The 15,077-nt window shown below is 46.5% G+C and overlaps 1 protein-coding gene across 8 annotated transcripts in view; it reads right to left on the bottom strand.

The window, feature by feature from the left end:
* The window catches only part of MATN4 (matrilin 4), a 211,210-nt gene that overhangs the window by 45,812 nt on the left and 150,321 nt on the right, over positions 1–15,077 (bottom strand). For all 8 annotated transcript variants that reach the window (XM_086932307.1, XM_086932305.1, XM_086932304.1 and 5 more), the window contains one exon: positions 13,286–13,408. In XM_086932307.1, the coding sequence (XP_086788433.1) occupies positions 13,286–13,408 (123 nt within the window). The remainder of the gene's footprint in view (positions 1–13,285; positions 13,409–15,077) is intronic.

The raw sequence follows: 15,077 nt of genomic DNA on the forward strand, positions 1-15,077 counted from the left end.
GACCGCTTTCTCTCTACTTCCGTCCGCCCTCCCTCTTTTTCTCTCTTTTGATGCCTCCGATGTCTGCTGAAATTAAACTGGCGGTGCAGGGGAAGTGACTGAGTCAGGGGCGTAACAAACGCCCCCGCAGCCCCTGCAGTGCGGGGGGCCTCACTCTCTACAGTTAATGAAGGGGGCCCACCCCACAAGAGAAGAGAAGAGAGGAGACAGGGACAGGCCCCCATCCGAGAAGAGACAGGGACAAGGATGGGGTGGGGGTGGGGGCCCACCCCACTAGAGAAGAGAAGAGACAGGGACAGGCCCCCATCCGAGAAGAGACAGGGACAAGGATGGGGTGGGGGCCCCACCCTACAAGAGAAGAGAAGAGACAGGGACAAGGATGGGGTGGGGGCTCCACCCCACAAGATAAGAGAATAGACAGGGACAAGGATGGGGTGGGGGGCCCACCCCACAAGAGAAGAGTATAGAAGAGACAGGGACGGGCCCCCATCCGAGAAGAGACAGGGACAAGGACGGGACGGGAGGCCCACCCCACAAGAGAAGAGAAGAGACAGGGACAAGGGAGGGGGGGGCCTCAGAGAGCAAGAGCAAGAGACAGCACAGAGAAGTGCTCGGGACCCTGACAAGGCTGGGAGTGGGGGCCCCCAGACAGAGTATTCTCCAGGGCAAAGCTCACATGAGAAGGGACAGGCAGCAAAATGGTGCCCTCAGGTAAGCACTCTTGTTAGAACACACCATGGGCGTCCGCATGGAGAGGGGAAGGGAGGCCGAGAAGGGTGCAAGGCAGAGGTGGAGAAGGGTGTAAGGCAGAGGGGGAAAAGGATGCAAGGTAGAGAAGGGTGCAAGGCGGAGGGGAGAAGGGTGCAAGGCAGAGGGGAGAAGGGTGCAAGGCAGAGGGAAGAAGGGTGCACGGTGGAGGGGAAGAAGGGTGCAAGGCAGAGGGGAGAAGTGTGCAAGGCAGAGAAGAGAAGGGTGCAAGGCACAGGGGAGAAGGGTGCAAGGCAGAGGGGAGAGGAAGAAGGGTGCAAGGCAGAGGGAAGAAGGGTGCAAAGTGGAGGGGAAGAAGGGTGCAAGGCAGAGTGGAGAAGTGTGCAAGGCAGAGAAGAGAAGGGTGCAAGGCAAAGAGGAGAAGGGTGCAAGGAAGAGAGGAGAAGGGTGCAAGGTAGAGAAGGGTGCAAGGCAGAAGGGGAGAAGGGTGCAAGGTAGAGGGGAGAAGGGTGCAAGGCAGAGGAGAGAAGGGTGCAAGGCAGAGGGGAGAAGGGTGCAAGGTAGAGAAGGGTACAAGGCGGAAGGGGAGAAGGGTGCAAGGTAGAGGGGAGAAGGGTGCAAGGCAGAGGGGAGAAGGGTGCAAGGCAGAGGGGAGAAGGGTGCAAGGCAAAGAGGAGAAGGGTGCAAGGCAAAGAGGAGAAGGGTGCAAGGAGGAGAGGAGAAGGGTGCAAGGTAGAGAAGGGTGGAGGGGGAGAAGGGTGCAAGGTAGAGGGGAGAAGGATGCAAGGCAGAGAGGAGAAAGGTGCAAGGCAGAGGGGAGAAGGGTACACGGTGGAGGGCAGAAGGGTGCAAGGTGGAGGGGAGAAGGGTACAAGGCAGAGGGGAGAAGGGTGCAAGGCAGAGAGGAGAAGGGTGCAAGGAAGGTAGAGAAGGGTGCAAGGTAGAGAAGGGGGCAAGGCAGAGGGGAGAAGGGTGCAAGGCAGAGGGGAGAAGGGTGCAAGGCAGAGGGAGAATGGTGCAAGGTAGAAAAGGGTGCATGGTGGAGGTGGACTAGGGTATAAGGGGAAGGGGAGAAGAGTGCAAGGGGGAGGGGGAGAAAGGTGCAAGGCAGAGGGGAGAAGGGTACAAGGGGGATGGTGATGAAGTTAAAAATGTGCCCCCCCTGGAAACATTTCTGTGGACACCCATGGAACGCACACTACTTTGTGAGGGAGAGTGTGGAGAGAGAGAGAGTGGAGAGAAACAGTGGAGAGAAACAGTGGAGAGAAACAGTGGAGAGAAACAGTGGAGAGAGAGAGTGGCTAGAGAGAGAGTGGAGAGAGACAGTGGAGACAGAGTAGACAGTGGAGAGAGAGTGGAGACCGAGAGTGGAGAGAGCGTGGAGAGACACTGGAGAGAGTGGGGAGAGAGAGTGGAGAGAGAGAGAGTGGAGAGAGACCGAGAGTGGAGAGAGAGTGGAGAGAGCATGGAGAGACACTGGAGAGAGTGGAGAGAGAGAGTGGAGAGAGAGAGAGAGAGTGGAGAGAAAGAGAGTGGAGAGAGAGAGAGTGGAGAGAGAGAGTAGTGAAGAGAGAGAGTGGAGAGAGAGAGAGTGGAGAGAGAGAGAGTGGAGAGAGAGAGAGAGTGGAGAGAGCGAGTGGAGAGAGCGAGTGGAGAGAGTGAGTGGAGAGAGCGAGTGGAGAGAGAGAGTGGAGAGAAAGAGTGGAGAGAGAGAGAGTGGAGAGAGAGAGTGGAGAGAGAGAGTGGAGAGAGAGAGAGTGGAAAGAGAGAGAGTGGAAAGAGAGAGAAAGAGTGGAGAGAGAGTGGAGAGTGGAGAGAGAGTAGAGAGTGGAGAGAGAGTGGAGAGTAGAGAGAGACAGTGGAGAGAGAGACAGTGGAGGGAGACAGTGGAGAGAGAGTGAGTGGAGAGAGTGAGTGGAGAGAGAGTGAGTGGAGAGAGTGGAGCGAGAGAGTGGAGAGAGAGAGTGGAGCAAGAGTAGAGAGAGAGAAGGGAGAGAGAGAGAGTGGAGGGAGACAGTGGAGGGAGACAGTGGAGGGAGACAGTGGAGAGAGACAGAAGAGAGATTGTGGAGAGAGAGACAGTAGAGATAGAGTGGACAGAGTTGAGAGAGAGAATGGAGAGAGTGGAGAGAGAGTAGAGACTGACTGACTGACTCAGAGACTGAATACTGACTGACCGAGAGACTGACTGACTGAGAAACTGACTGAGAGAGAGTGACTGCCTGACAGAGAGAGAGAGACTGATTGAGAGTGAGACTGACTGACAGAGACTGGCTGAGGTAGAGAGAAACTGACAGAGAGAGACAGAGAGAGAGGCAGAGACTGACTGACAGAGAGATAGACTGATTGACTGTGAGAGACTGACAGAGAGAGAGACTGACTGAGTGAGAGACTGACAGAGAGAGACTGACTGAGTGAGAGAGTCTGACTGACAGAGATTGACTGACAGAGAGAGAGAGACTGGCTGACTGGGGTAGAGAGAGAATGACTGACTGAGAGAGACTGACTGACTGGGAGAGAGAGAGACTGACTGGGAGAGAGAGAGACTGACTGGGAGAGAGAGAGACTGACTGACTGAGAGAGAGACTGACTGACAGAGAGAGACTGACTGACAGAGACTGACAGAGAGAGAAAGAGACTGAGAGACTGACAGAGAAAGAGAGACTGACCAACAGAGAGAGAGAGACTGACTGACAGAGACTGACTGATAGAGAGACTCCCAGAGAGAGACTGACTGACAGAGAGAGAGACTGAGACTCTGACAGAGAGAGAGACTGACTAAGAGAGAGAGACTGACTAAGAGAGACTGACAGAAAGACTGACAGAGAGAGACTGACTGACAGAGAGAGAGCGAGAGACTGACTGACTGACTGAGAGAGACTGAATGACAGAGAGTGATAGACTGACAGAGAGAGACTGACTGACAGAGAGAGACTGACTGGCTGACAGACTGACAGAGAGAGAGAGAGAGACTGACTGACTGACAGAGAAGAGTGACTGACTAAGAGAGACTGAATGACAGAGAGAGATAGACTGACTGACTGAAAGAGAGATACTGACTGACAGAGAGAGAGAGAGAGACTGTGATGGAATTGGGGTCAAAGTATGTATGAAGCTATGCAATGCCTCTTAAGATTGCTATTGTCTAATAAAAATAAAAATGTATTATCAAAATGTGCTCTTTGTGGTTACATCTGCTTTTGAAATACTGCATTGAAGCTTTGTCCAATGTCTTAAAACGGAAATGAGAAGGAGCAGTGGATGCACTTTTGTCAAAACTAAACGATGAGTGGGCCCGATGTTGTATATCATGACAGGAGTCTGCATCAGGAAACCCACATAACATTGGGCAAACTTCCCCGGCGTACTGATGGCAGGGACCCTGTAATGAATGGACCGCCACCTATGATAGCCTGCGGGCAGACTAAGCCTAACCTTTAACTCCACCATTCAGTGTTACTTGCAACGGCTGGATTGGTGACAGGGCGTAACAATCGCCCGCATCCCCTGCAGTATGGCGGGTCGCTGGCCTGAGCGCTCTAGACTGGCACGGAGGATGGGAGGGGGCCCCCTCCATGTAGTTTGCAGGGGGGCCCCCTCAAGTTTCGTTACGCCACTGGACCGAGTCAGAGAGGTCTCCAAGGGCCCCAGCCCACCGGAGGAATGCCGGGAAAATAAAAGGCCTGTCAATCTCAATCCCTGTTAAGTGTTATATTTGCACCTCTGCTGTGAAGATGGTATAACTCAGAACACCTGTCGTCATCTCATTCATTTGAATATGCTCTTCGCTGGTTTTCTTTATGCTTGCAGTTGACAATGTTGTGCACTGTAGATGTTTGCTTTTTATGATTTTGTAAGGCTTATAGGGCCAAATTAATTCAACTTGTGTGCTGCTGCACAAAATGAGGCAAATGCATTTTGCATCAATTTGCTGCTTGTATCTCAGGCAGGGTATTTGCTCAACACAAGCACCTTGAAGAAGAACATATCAAGGTGTTGACTTGTGACACTCTCGGCCTTATTTACAAGAAAATAATACAGCGCTGTGCCGCAAGCCATTTGGTTGCGCCGCGCTGCATTACTTTCAAATAGCTGTGTCCGCTGCAATTAAGAGCGGTTGGGCGATGGGGCCATGTGGGGCCAAGTGGGGGGATTTCGAGAGATGACCACGAGCTAACATTATTTATTTGTTTACTTGATTTTCCCTCATGGTCGTCTCTCGAAATCCGCAAACCCTCCCCTGTGCTAGCACACAAATGGATGCCATGCGCCAACGCAGGCACCCTTACACCATGGTGCAAGGGTGCCTGCTTTGCAGAGATGATTTTGTTGTTGTTGCAGGAATGGACATCTTTATGCACAAAAACAATCATGAGATGTGTTTTCCTCTTTCTATGTGTGATGCAAAATGCGGCATGCATAGGAAGAGGAAAAAACTAGGAGAAATACAATTATTTCCCCTTGTTTCGCCTCCTTACGTAGGATTCTGAAGCATTTCCAGGTTTACGCAACGTTGTAAATATGGGAATGAGGCAAAATCCATGGGTGTTGCGTGGGAACACTTACAGCAACACCTGTGGAAAGTCCCTTTCATGCAAAGAGCTGCGTGAAAAGGGGCCATATTTACAAGGACCCAAAAAGTAACGCAGAGTGGTTTTACATGGCCTTGTAAATACGGAGCCCCACACTGCGCCGCCGGTGCATCAAAAAAGTGACTCACCGGCGGCGCAAAGGGCTTGTAAATATGCCCCTCTGTTTCTTCTGTGTTCTCAAAGTAAGAAAGTGAGAAGTGAACACATTTATCAACTTTTGAATTGTAAAAATCTCTGTGTGTGTACAGCTAATTCGCTTTGTTTGTATTTGGTAAGTAGCAAAAATATTGCAAAACTAGTCCACTCAATTCTTTAACAAAAATGATTAACGTTTAATTTCTAGAAGCTATACCTTACTTATAAAAAGATTCCTAACCAATAGGAAAGGAATATTCTTTTATCCAATTGTTGTTCCTGTATGAACAACTTTGTGCAATATGTAATAATTCTGAAAAGATGAATCGTTCCAAACTCTCTTTTGATATCTGTATATGACCTGCAGGTTAAAAGCTCAAATACTAACAATGCCAATTCAGCCTTTCAGCCTTTTCAAGTCGCTATCCTTGGGTATTGCAACACCCGGTATTTACAGCATTAACAAATGGCTCAACTACGATATTAAGTGTTAGAGAAAACATTATTTTGGTCGAAACCGTCCACTGTCTACCACAGTTCTCCACCGAAGGCAATTTTGCTTAAATATGAATTATTGGGTATCTTGGGTCATCATTTTCATGTTCTTATCAATATACTCTTATCCTGAAAACAACCTGCATTATCTCCCCCCAGCCATGCATTCCCACTCAGTATGTAAACAGGATGAAGAGGTATAGCCTATTAGGGTTCGAAGTCGACATGGTATATCAGAATTATGCTGGGAATATATTAAAACATAACATTGAAACATAAACGAGTAAATCTACAGTGTGAATATTTTTATGACCTGTTAACGAGTTTGTAGGGCCGCTATTCTACATGCTCCCATTTAAAAGCTGTGACACTCTGGAAAACCTGTGCAGGAAACCTCGGTGCCCTGCTAGGCTAGACGAAAGCTGCTCTGGGAGCAGTGCCCGCTTTAACACTGGTGGCGCCTTGTGTGACAATTTTTGTTGGCGCCCCGCCAATGGCCACTTCTGCCACAGATTCCCTCACTAGCACCCTTTAACAGTCTCCATAACCACTGTCTCTCAAATTCATTTTGTTTTGTAGCACCACTCATACCAGTGTTAATGTGTCAGAGCACTTTACATCACACACACACATTGCACAGAGACAATCATATGTGTGTAAATCAGTGTATAGGAAATGTTACATCAGGCAGAACTACAAGGTGTAGTGTAGGAGTGACAAGGCATTGATACTGGTAGCAATATAGTTTAAGAGTCCATATTCTGGAAAAGCACAAATTCAGAATTTAAAACGTAACACCATTATTAGGGGTTCTCCTTAATAATAAGAATTGTTTTCTACCCAAATGAACCCTTTTGAGAAGATTAGGATAATAAAGGACTGTGCAAAAACATATAGCTCTAACATATACCTTGCAGTTTGCATTCAGCTCTTTTATAACAGTTAATAGCTCAATGTTCTATATTAGTATTTTGACATATAAACTACAAGTAACGAAAAGTTATTTTACAGAAGCAGTAACCCACTGACCTATGCACTTTGAGTTCTGCACAGTACACGTTCTTGGCAGCAGGCATTCTGACCCTCAGCACTACCTTAGGATGAGTCAAAACTTCCACTAGACAAACCTCCGGTCTCGGCCCTGTCTCGGAGACTTAACAAAATAACTGTGTGCTGAGCTGTTTTTATAAGGCTAAATGATGGTTGGTGATGGCAGGTATCCCTCTCCATGACTTCATTGGGGACAGAAAAGCAAGCGCTTATAGTTCCAGTTCGAATTCTGAAGGCCATTGAATTTTCAGCATCTTCTTATACCATGTGTCAAGCTTTCACTTTTAACCCAGGACTGAGCAGAGTCATACATATTAGAGGTGCAGCAGGTGCACTGACAAGGGGGCTGGGGTGTGCAAGGCGCCCATTGAACCCCAATTATGGCTATCTTTTACAACTTTTACAATTTATTTGCTAATAAAATTAATTTAGCTTAAAATTCGGCCAAAGAACTGTTCCAAACAGTAAGTAGTTTGGCACACCCTCGCTCAGCAAACATCTCATTGAGCCAGGCACTCTGTGACAAAATAGCCAGGTTTTTCTTGGATAAAGTCGAGGCTATCTTTTCTACTTTCGAAGGGCCAACTACAAAGGATATAATGGACAAAATCAAAGTTCATAAGCCAGTCTCTGACTCACAGCCTACTCTTGACAAGTTTGCTCCACTCTCCGCCTTGGACAACAATAATCTTTTTATGTCCACCAAATCAGGATCCCCTAACGACCCATGTCTGGTTGCAGTATTAGAAATGGCCCCTGAACCCATTGCTTTGACACTCACCTCTCTGTTTAATGCAATGTTCTCAGAGGGGTATTTTCATAGAGCCTGAAAAAATGCCTCAATATTGCCACTCCTTAAAAAGCGTAGTCTGGATCCAAAGGATCCAAACAATTTTCACCCCATCTCCTGTGTTCCCGTTCCAGGAAAAATGGTCGGGAAAAGAATGAATGCTCAATTGAATACCTATTTGCGAGACACTCAAGCTTTAGATCCTACCCAATTTGGTTTTAGAGAGGGGCACAGCATGGAGTCCGCACTTATAAAATCTATGGATGAGATCAGGGCAGCCCTAGACCGGAGAGGTAAGGCCTTGATTATGCTGAACCTCTCTACGGCCTTCGACAAGGTCCGTCACAACTTGTTGATGGACCGGTTGTGGAACTGCAGAGTCCAGGGCAAAGCCTGGAAACTGTTGAAGTCCTTCCTCTCTGACAGATCGCAAAAGGTTTCATTGGGTGATTTCTGCGCCACATTGTTTTGTAAACCTTGCGGAGTCCCACAAGGGTCATCCATAAGTCCTACTCCCTTCAATGTGTATGGTTCCTCCCTGGCTCCCCTTATTGACTCCTTCGGTTTCTGCCTCACCTCATATGCCTAGGACACACAAATTGCGGTGTCACTGCTGCCTGGACAGGAGATTGGCATAGATATACGGTTCCATGATTGTATGGAAGCGGTAGGGAGGTGGATGTCCCAACACTGTCTTAAACGTAACTCAAGCAAGACAAAAGTTGTCCTGTTTGGGAATGATCCCAGTATTTGGAACCCAAGTTGGTGGCCAGATTCTATGGGTTCTCTCTGGGAAAGTAAAAAACGTGGGAGTTTTCTTAGATGACAGACTCAATCTTGGGGCCCAAGGTAATTCAGTAGCATCTGCCACATCTTTCGTCCTTAGGACATGCAAGAAAATACTACCTTTTTTGCCAAGGGACAGTCAGCGCCTGGTGATCACTTCACTGATTATGTCAAGGCTAGACCATTGCAACAGCCTATATCTGAACATTCAGGAATGTTTTCTGCATAAACTCCAAGTTTTGCAGAATGCGGCGGCCAGATTGCCTTCAGGTATACCTAAATTCGCATCTGTCTCAAGTGAGATCTGTAGACTCCACTGGCTCTCTGTCAAGAAACAGGTGCAGTTTAAATCACTCTGTATGCAGGGCCGTTTCTACCATTAGGCAAGCCTAGGCGGCTGCCTAGGGCGGCAAAAGGGGGAGGGCGGCAAAAACAAGTTTGGAAAACCCATTAATAACAATCAAGAGCTAAGGATTCGGAAGGTATAACTCCAGAGTAATGAACGAAAAAAAGACCAAAACAGTGTCTGTCATCCTCCGTGAAAAAACGATTGGAATGTACACCTTTCATTTCCGGCTGCTTGCTTTCTTCCGATAGCCTCACATTTCAGGATAGTTTACTGACAATTTTAAGGCTTTCCGTCTGCGCCATACACAAGTTTTTAAATCAAAATGGCGGATTCACCAAGAAATAACACCTAAATAGAGTCCCTAATTAGAAAAAAAATGAAGAGATGAGGCGATGTGAGGCCTACACAAATGTCCGCTTCGATTTATTCAGCTCTAAGTTCCAGGGGATCTTCGTCCATCCCGCTCACTGCAATTTCAAGTGCTGACCCACTAGTGTTGATAGTGGAGGGGAGGGGAGGGGAGGGGAGGCAGACAGTGGAAATTGCTGGTGTGCATTTCTTAAGCAGACCATATGGCCCGAGATAAGTAAACATGAAAAAATTGCATAGAAAAGGACCAACATTTCCGAGGGGGATACGTCTGCCCAGCCCCTCACACTGTAAAAGAAGCCTTATTTACAAGGCAGCGTTAAGTGGCTTAACGCTGCCTTGTAAATAAGGCGAAGACCCTATCGCCACAGGAACATCATAAAATGTGATGTGCCAATGGTGATAGGGGCTTGTAAATATGCCCCATGGTTTTCCAAATATTGTGGTCGAAGATTTCAACGTAATACCGTGACTCTGATGCGGAGATAGGGAGCTCCCATTGCTGAAAGATTCACATGAATACTTGTGAGTGTGATACTGGAATAACAAAGAATAGTACCTATACGAGGTAAAGCTACTACCATATGTGGGTCAGGTAAATGAAGCAGTTTGGCAGTATGCAATACTCTTTGTCACTTAGGGCCAGATGTAGGTAATCCCCGATTACCGATTCTTAAATACCGAATCATACCGATTCAGTATTTAAGAACTGGTAATCGGGATGTAGGTATATTTACCGCATCAATTACGGAATCGGTAAGATTCGGTAATCACCGAATCGGTATTTACCAATTCGGTAATTGCCATTGATTCCTATGGGCTTTGAGGCCCATAGGAATCAATGTCAATTACCGAATCGGTAAATACCGATTCAGTAAAATTACCGAATTTACAAGGGGGAAAGGGTGTCACTTTGACACCCTGTTGAACCCCTGATTCTGGCTTGTGTGCAATGTGACACATACATGCCCTTATGGCATGTATGTGTGCCACATGGCACAGTGTACATGCACAGATGTGCATGTACACAGGAATTCGTTATTTACCATGAGATAGTATTTCATGGTAAATAACAAATTCTTAAGGGCCTGTGGTACTATTTTAAGTTCCACCTACATCTGAAATAACCGATTCTGTAAATATACCGAGTCGGTATTTTACCGAATCTGTAAATTTACCGAATCGGTTAATTTACAGATTCAGTAAAATTCGGGTCCCCTACATCTCAAAAACCAATTACCGGTCGGTAACGGCCGAAATCGGCCGTTACCGACCGGTAATTGGCGACCTTCATCTGGCCCTTAGATGCTTAAACAGCTGAGAATCTAAGGCATTCTATCACTATCCGTTTCATAAATGAAATCACCTGCTCTCACCTTGCACCTCTCACATGTTTCGTCTTCTCAGGAGATGCCATAATTTTACATCGGACATTCTCCTTATCACCCCTCAGTTGGAATGTCCAAAAAATGTTAACATCCTTGAACCGAAAGACAATGTGAGACTTTAAAATATCGGCTGTCCCCAGTGAAATTAATTTGTGGTCCCAGCGTGACCCCGTGGGTACACATTCACATGCGACCGCCATACTGGAGTTTGTCAAAATGTGGCCCCACTTTTAGACTCTGCTCTCAGAAGCCAAGCGGCTAGGGAAATGAAGGGCTGTGTCAAGCTGAAACCATGGAATTTATACAGAGCTTGCCTAAGTCTGAAGAAAAAATTCCCAGACTACATATGTAAACCTGTTCTACTTCAATACTATTGTTGATGTGTTTTATTGATTAATGTTGAATAAAAGTTCTTTTTATATCTAATGCATTCATTCTTCTAGCCTGGATGACAGAGGGAGAGAGTGATGGTAGGAAAAGGGAGGGGAGCATTTTTCTATTCTTGCCTAGGGTGGCAAAACACCTAGAAACGGCCCTGTCTGTATGGGTTTTAAGGCTCTACAAGGCACAGGAATTGACCATCTGAAGCGGCAATTTCAGTGTTATGTGCCCAATAGACCACTGCGCTCTTTGAGAGAAAAACTGGTAATGGTTTAATCTACAAAAAAAGGCAGGTGGGGAGGAAAAAGCTTTAACGTTGGTGCAGCCAAGTCCTGGAATGACCTGCCTTTCCACCTAAGGAACATCTTTGATCTGCCCAAATTTAGAAAGGCCCTACAAACTTGACTTTTTGATCAGTGATTCATTCCAGCTGTATATTGTACTTCCTTCGGAGGACTGTAGCTAGCACCAGGACACCTCAGGGTAACAGTGCGCTTTACAAACCCCCCTAACATAACTCTGTCATTTTCTGGGCGGCTTTTATATGTCCATGCATGAGGCCCCAGCGGCCCCTTGTAATATCACTGAATCTGTGATTCGAAACTCCACTGTGCTCTATCTTAATAGTAGCACCCTGTATGGAACGTTGGACAGTGGTCAGCCAATCTGAATGTTCCCTTTGCTGCCAGAAATTAGCCTTACAGTCCTGTGAAGGGAATATTCTGTGGCTGCCAGCGCACTGTTCCTCCAGTGTGCTTGTGTCCCCGTGCGTTGCATCCTTTCTCCGTTTACCACTCCCTGCCAGCCTAAAGGCGGGCTCTAAAAAATATAGGAAGTGTAATGGAAGAAGGAGCTGTCTCTCACTTAAAGGGTAGGTAAAAATGGAAGAAGGAGCTGTCTCTCACCTGAAGTGTTGGTAAAAACGGAAGAAGCAACTGTCGCTTACCTGAAGGATAGGCAAAAACGGAAGAAGGAGCTATAGCTCACATGAAGGATAGGCAAGAATGGAAGAAGGAACTGTCTCTCACCTGAAGGATAGGCAAAACGGAAGAAGGAGCTGTCTCTCAACTGAAGGGTAGACAAACCCCGGAAGAAGGAGCTGTCTCTCACCTGAAGGGTAGGCAAAACGGAAAAAGGAGCTGTCTCTCGACTGAAGGATAGACAAAAACGGAAGAAGGAGCTGTCTCTCACCAGAATGATAGGCAAAAACAGAAGAAGGAGCTATATGTCACATGAAGGATAGGCAAAAACGGAAGAAGGGGCTGTCTCTCACCTGAAGGGTAGGCAAAAATGGAAGAGGGAGACTTCTCTCACCTGAAGGATAGGCAAAAACGGAAGGAGCCGTCTCTTCCTTGAAGGATAGGCAAAAATGGAAAAAGGAGCTATCTCTCACCTGAAGGATAGGCAAAAGTGGAAAAAGAGCTGTCTCTCATCCGTAGGATAGTCAAAAACGAAAGAAGGAGCTGTTTCTTACCTGACGGTTAGGCAAAAACAGAAGAAGGAACCGTCTCTCACCTGAAGGAGAGGCAAATAACGCTCGAATCCCCCCCGCCCCCCTTCCCCGGTTGGTCTCCTGCTTCTTCTGCGTTTGAAACACTTATACCCAGGCTCCTTTCCCAGCATTCGTGTTGGGGGGCAAAGGAGCTCATTCTCTCACTCAGCTCCCTATTTTGAGTTGGGGTTTAGAAGTGGGTGCCCAGAATGGCGGGCAATGTATTTAACAGCCATTATTGACCGCAGTAACGCTTTCAATGTAACCATCTTTCCTCTTCCTGATATGATTTAGGTATTCTCTGCCTCCTGCCTTTTGTTGTCAAACTGCATTCTAATAGTGTACAAATTGAATCCCATATTGTGAAATGGATTGAAGCAACTGTTATGTGTGCTTACGAAACAATGAAACCTAAAAGCATGTGTATATTTTTCTTCACAGGTCCTGGGTCTGCCCCCGGAATTAAAATATATATTATTTGGCCATTCCATTTTAAATGGCCAGTGGTACTTGTTAGAGCTCAGTGTGATACACACACAGACACATGGTCACGTACACGAATTCATACGCACAGAAACACACATTAATTTATTCAGCGCCCCATATTTATTTACTTTCCTCCTGCAATTGCACATTGGTAATGCTATGCTACACTTCTGCTAAGCATTAACCCGAGTGGGGGGTTGTTGTCATCATAGCTGTCAGTTTCGCCAGTGGGAATTTGTATGTAATATGTGCCCAGCTGTTTACCTTGACATGTCTTCCCGTCAGCTTGCAGAGTGTATCCTTCATTACAGCGACAGAAATATCCGTTCAGAACACTAACGCATTCATGCTGGCAGCTGTGGTTTCCAAATGAGCAGTAGTCGATCACTAAAAAGGGACATTAGAATAAACATTTTGCATCATTTCAGGTAAAAAAAAACTATTTTTAGTTTAATTTACGATGATTTGAGTCCAATTCTCTTTCATAATACTTAAGATATTTAATAGAGTAATCCATGTTACATTGTGTTAGCTCAGGGACACAGAAGGTGCAACATCACGAGGATGGTTTTCACATAATTCTGTCTTGTCTGAGAGAAGAGGGGAGATAATGCTGGCAGACTCTTCCTCAATCTACCTACTCAGCAGCTACACTGAGAATAGCCGAACAATGAGAGGGTAAGATAGTGTAAATTTACCAAATATCCACTCAGAAAGACTCAATACTGCGGTATAGTCCTGAATGCACCTGTATAGTTCATTGAGACCCTGTTCAGTCCCACTCGGAGGCATTAAAATATTTCTCACCACAAAGATCACTTTAATGTGCTCTTGTTTGATAGGCTGAACAGGCATTATCAACGTTATGTTATGTTATTTTACTGGAACTTAGGGGCATATTACCAAGGGGGGGCGATAGGCAATTATTTCGGCCGCTAAGTGGCGATAATTCTATCGCCCTATTAGCAAGCTGTCGCTAACTGATGTTAGCGACAGCTTTAAGGCGATAGCGAGCGGTTTGGGGCCCGCTTTGCATGTCAGCGATGTTTATCGCTAATGACATGCAAAGTGGGCGTACCCAACCAGTTAGCGACTGAAAGCAGTCGCTATCGTCGCTATCGCCTATTAGCAAGGCAGGCGTAGCGTTGGAAATATTCACGCTAAGCGCGAATATCTCCAAATACTAACACCTGCCCAGACCAGTTCTTAGCCATGTTATCTAATGGGAGGTGGATAACACGGCTAAGAGCATTTTGTTGCTAATGCGTGAATATCGCTGTATTCTCAGCGATATTCACGCATTTCGCCGCTATCGCTTGATATTTTAGCACAATGGGGAAAAACGTTGCTAATAGCATGTTTTCTCCGCTAACATATCCAGCGATAGGCAACGATAAAGAAATCGTCGCTAAGCCTATTTAGTGATAAATATCGCTACTTGTTGGTAATATGCCCTTAGTATAGCGCAAACAACTCACTCCCGAAGTGGAATCTCAGTGCTCCACCGAATAAAGACAAAGACGATCCATCAAAATAGCCAGGTCTTCAGAAGTTTTTTCATCCTACCAAAATATGAGCAGGAACGAATACTGAGGGGGAGCTTGTTCCAATGGTGGAGGAGAAGGTAGGAAAAACACTGGCCACCATATCTCGAAGTACGACTAGTGAGGCGACATAACAATTTGTCCTTGGATCTAAGATTTCTGCTAGGGCAATACTGAATAAGCTTCACCGGTAGGTAAGCCGGGCCCTTGCCAGCCAAAGATTTGTGGATGAGACAGAGAAGTTTGAACAAGGACAGTTTCCTCACAGGTAACCAGTGAAGAGCTTTTAGCATTGTGGCCAATGGGGAGCGGGGGAACACTTTTTGAAGAGGGCGCATAATACCAAAACTGCTGCCACAGATGGACATAACTTGTTCTTGCTTGCTCAACCCCCAGAGTAAGCATGGGCGAATTTTGCGAATCTCGCGTTCGCGAATTTTGCGGATTTGTGAACTCGCAATGCGCAAAATCCGCGAATTCTCACGAATTTGCAGATTTTTTTTTTTGTGTTT

The sequence above is a fragment of the Lissotriton vulgaris genome, chromosome 7, assembly GCF_964263255.1.
Source record: "Lissotriton vulgaris chromosome 7, aLisVul1.2, whole genome shotgun sequence".
NCBI classification, from domain to species: domain Eukaryota; kingdom Metazoa; phylum Chordata; class Amphibia; order Caudata; family Salamandridae; genus Lissotriton; species Lissotriton vulgaris.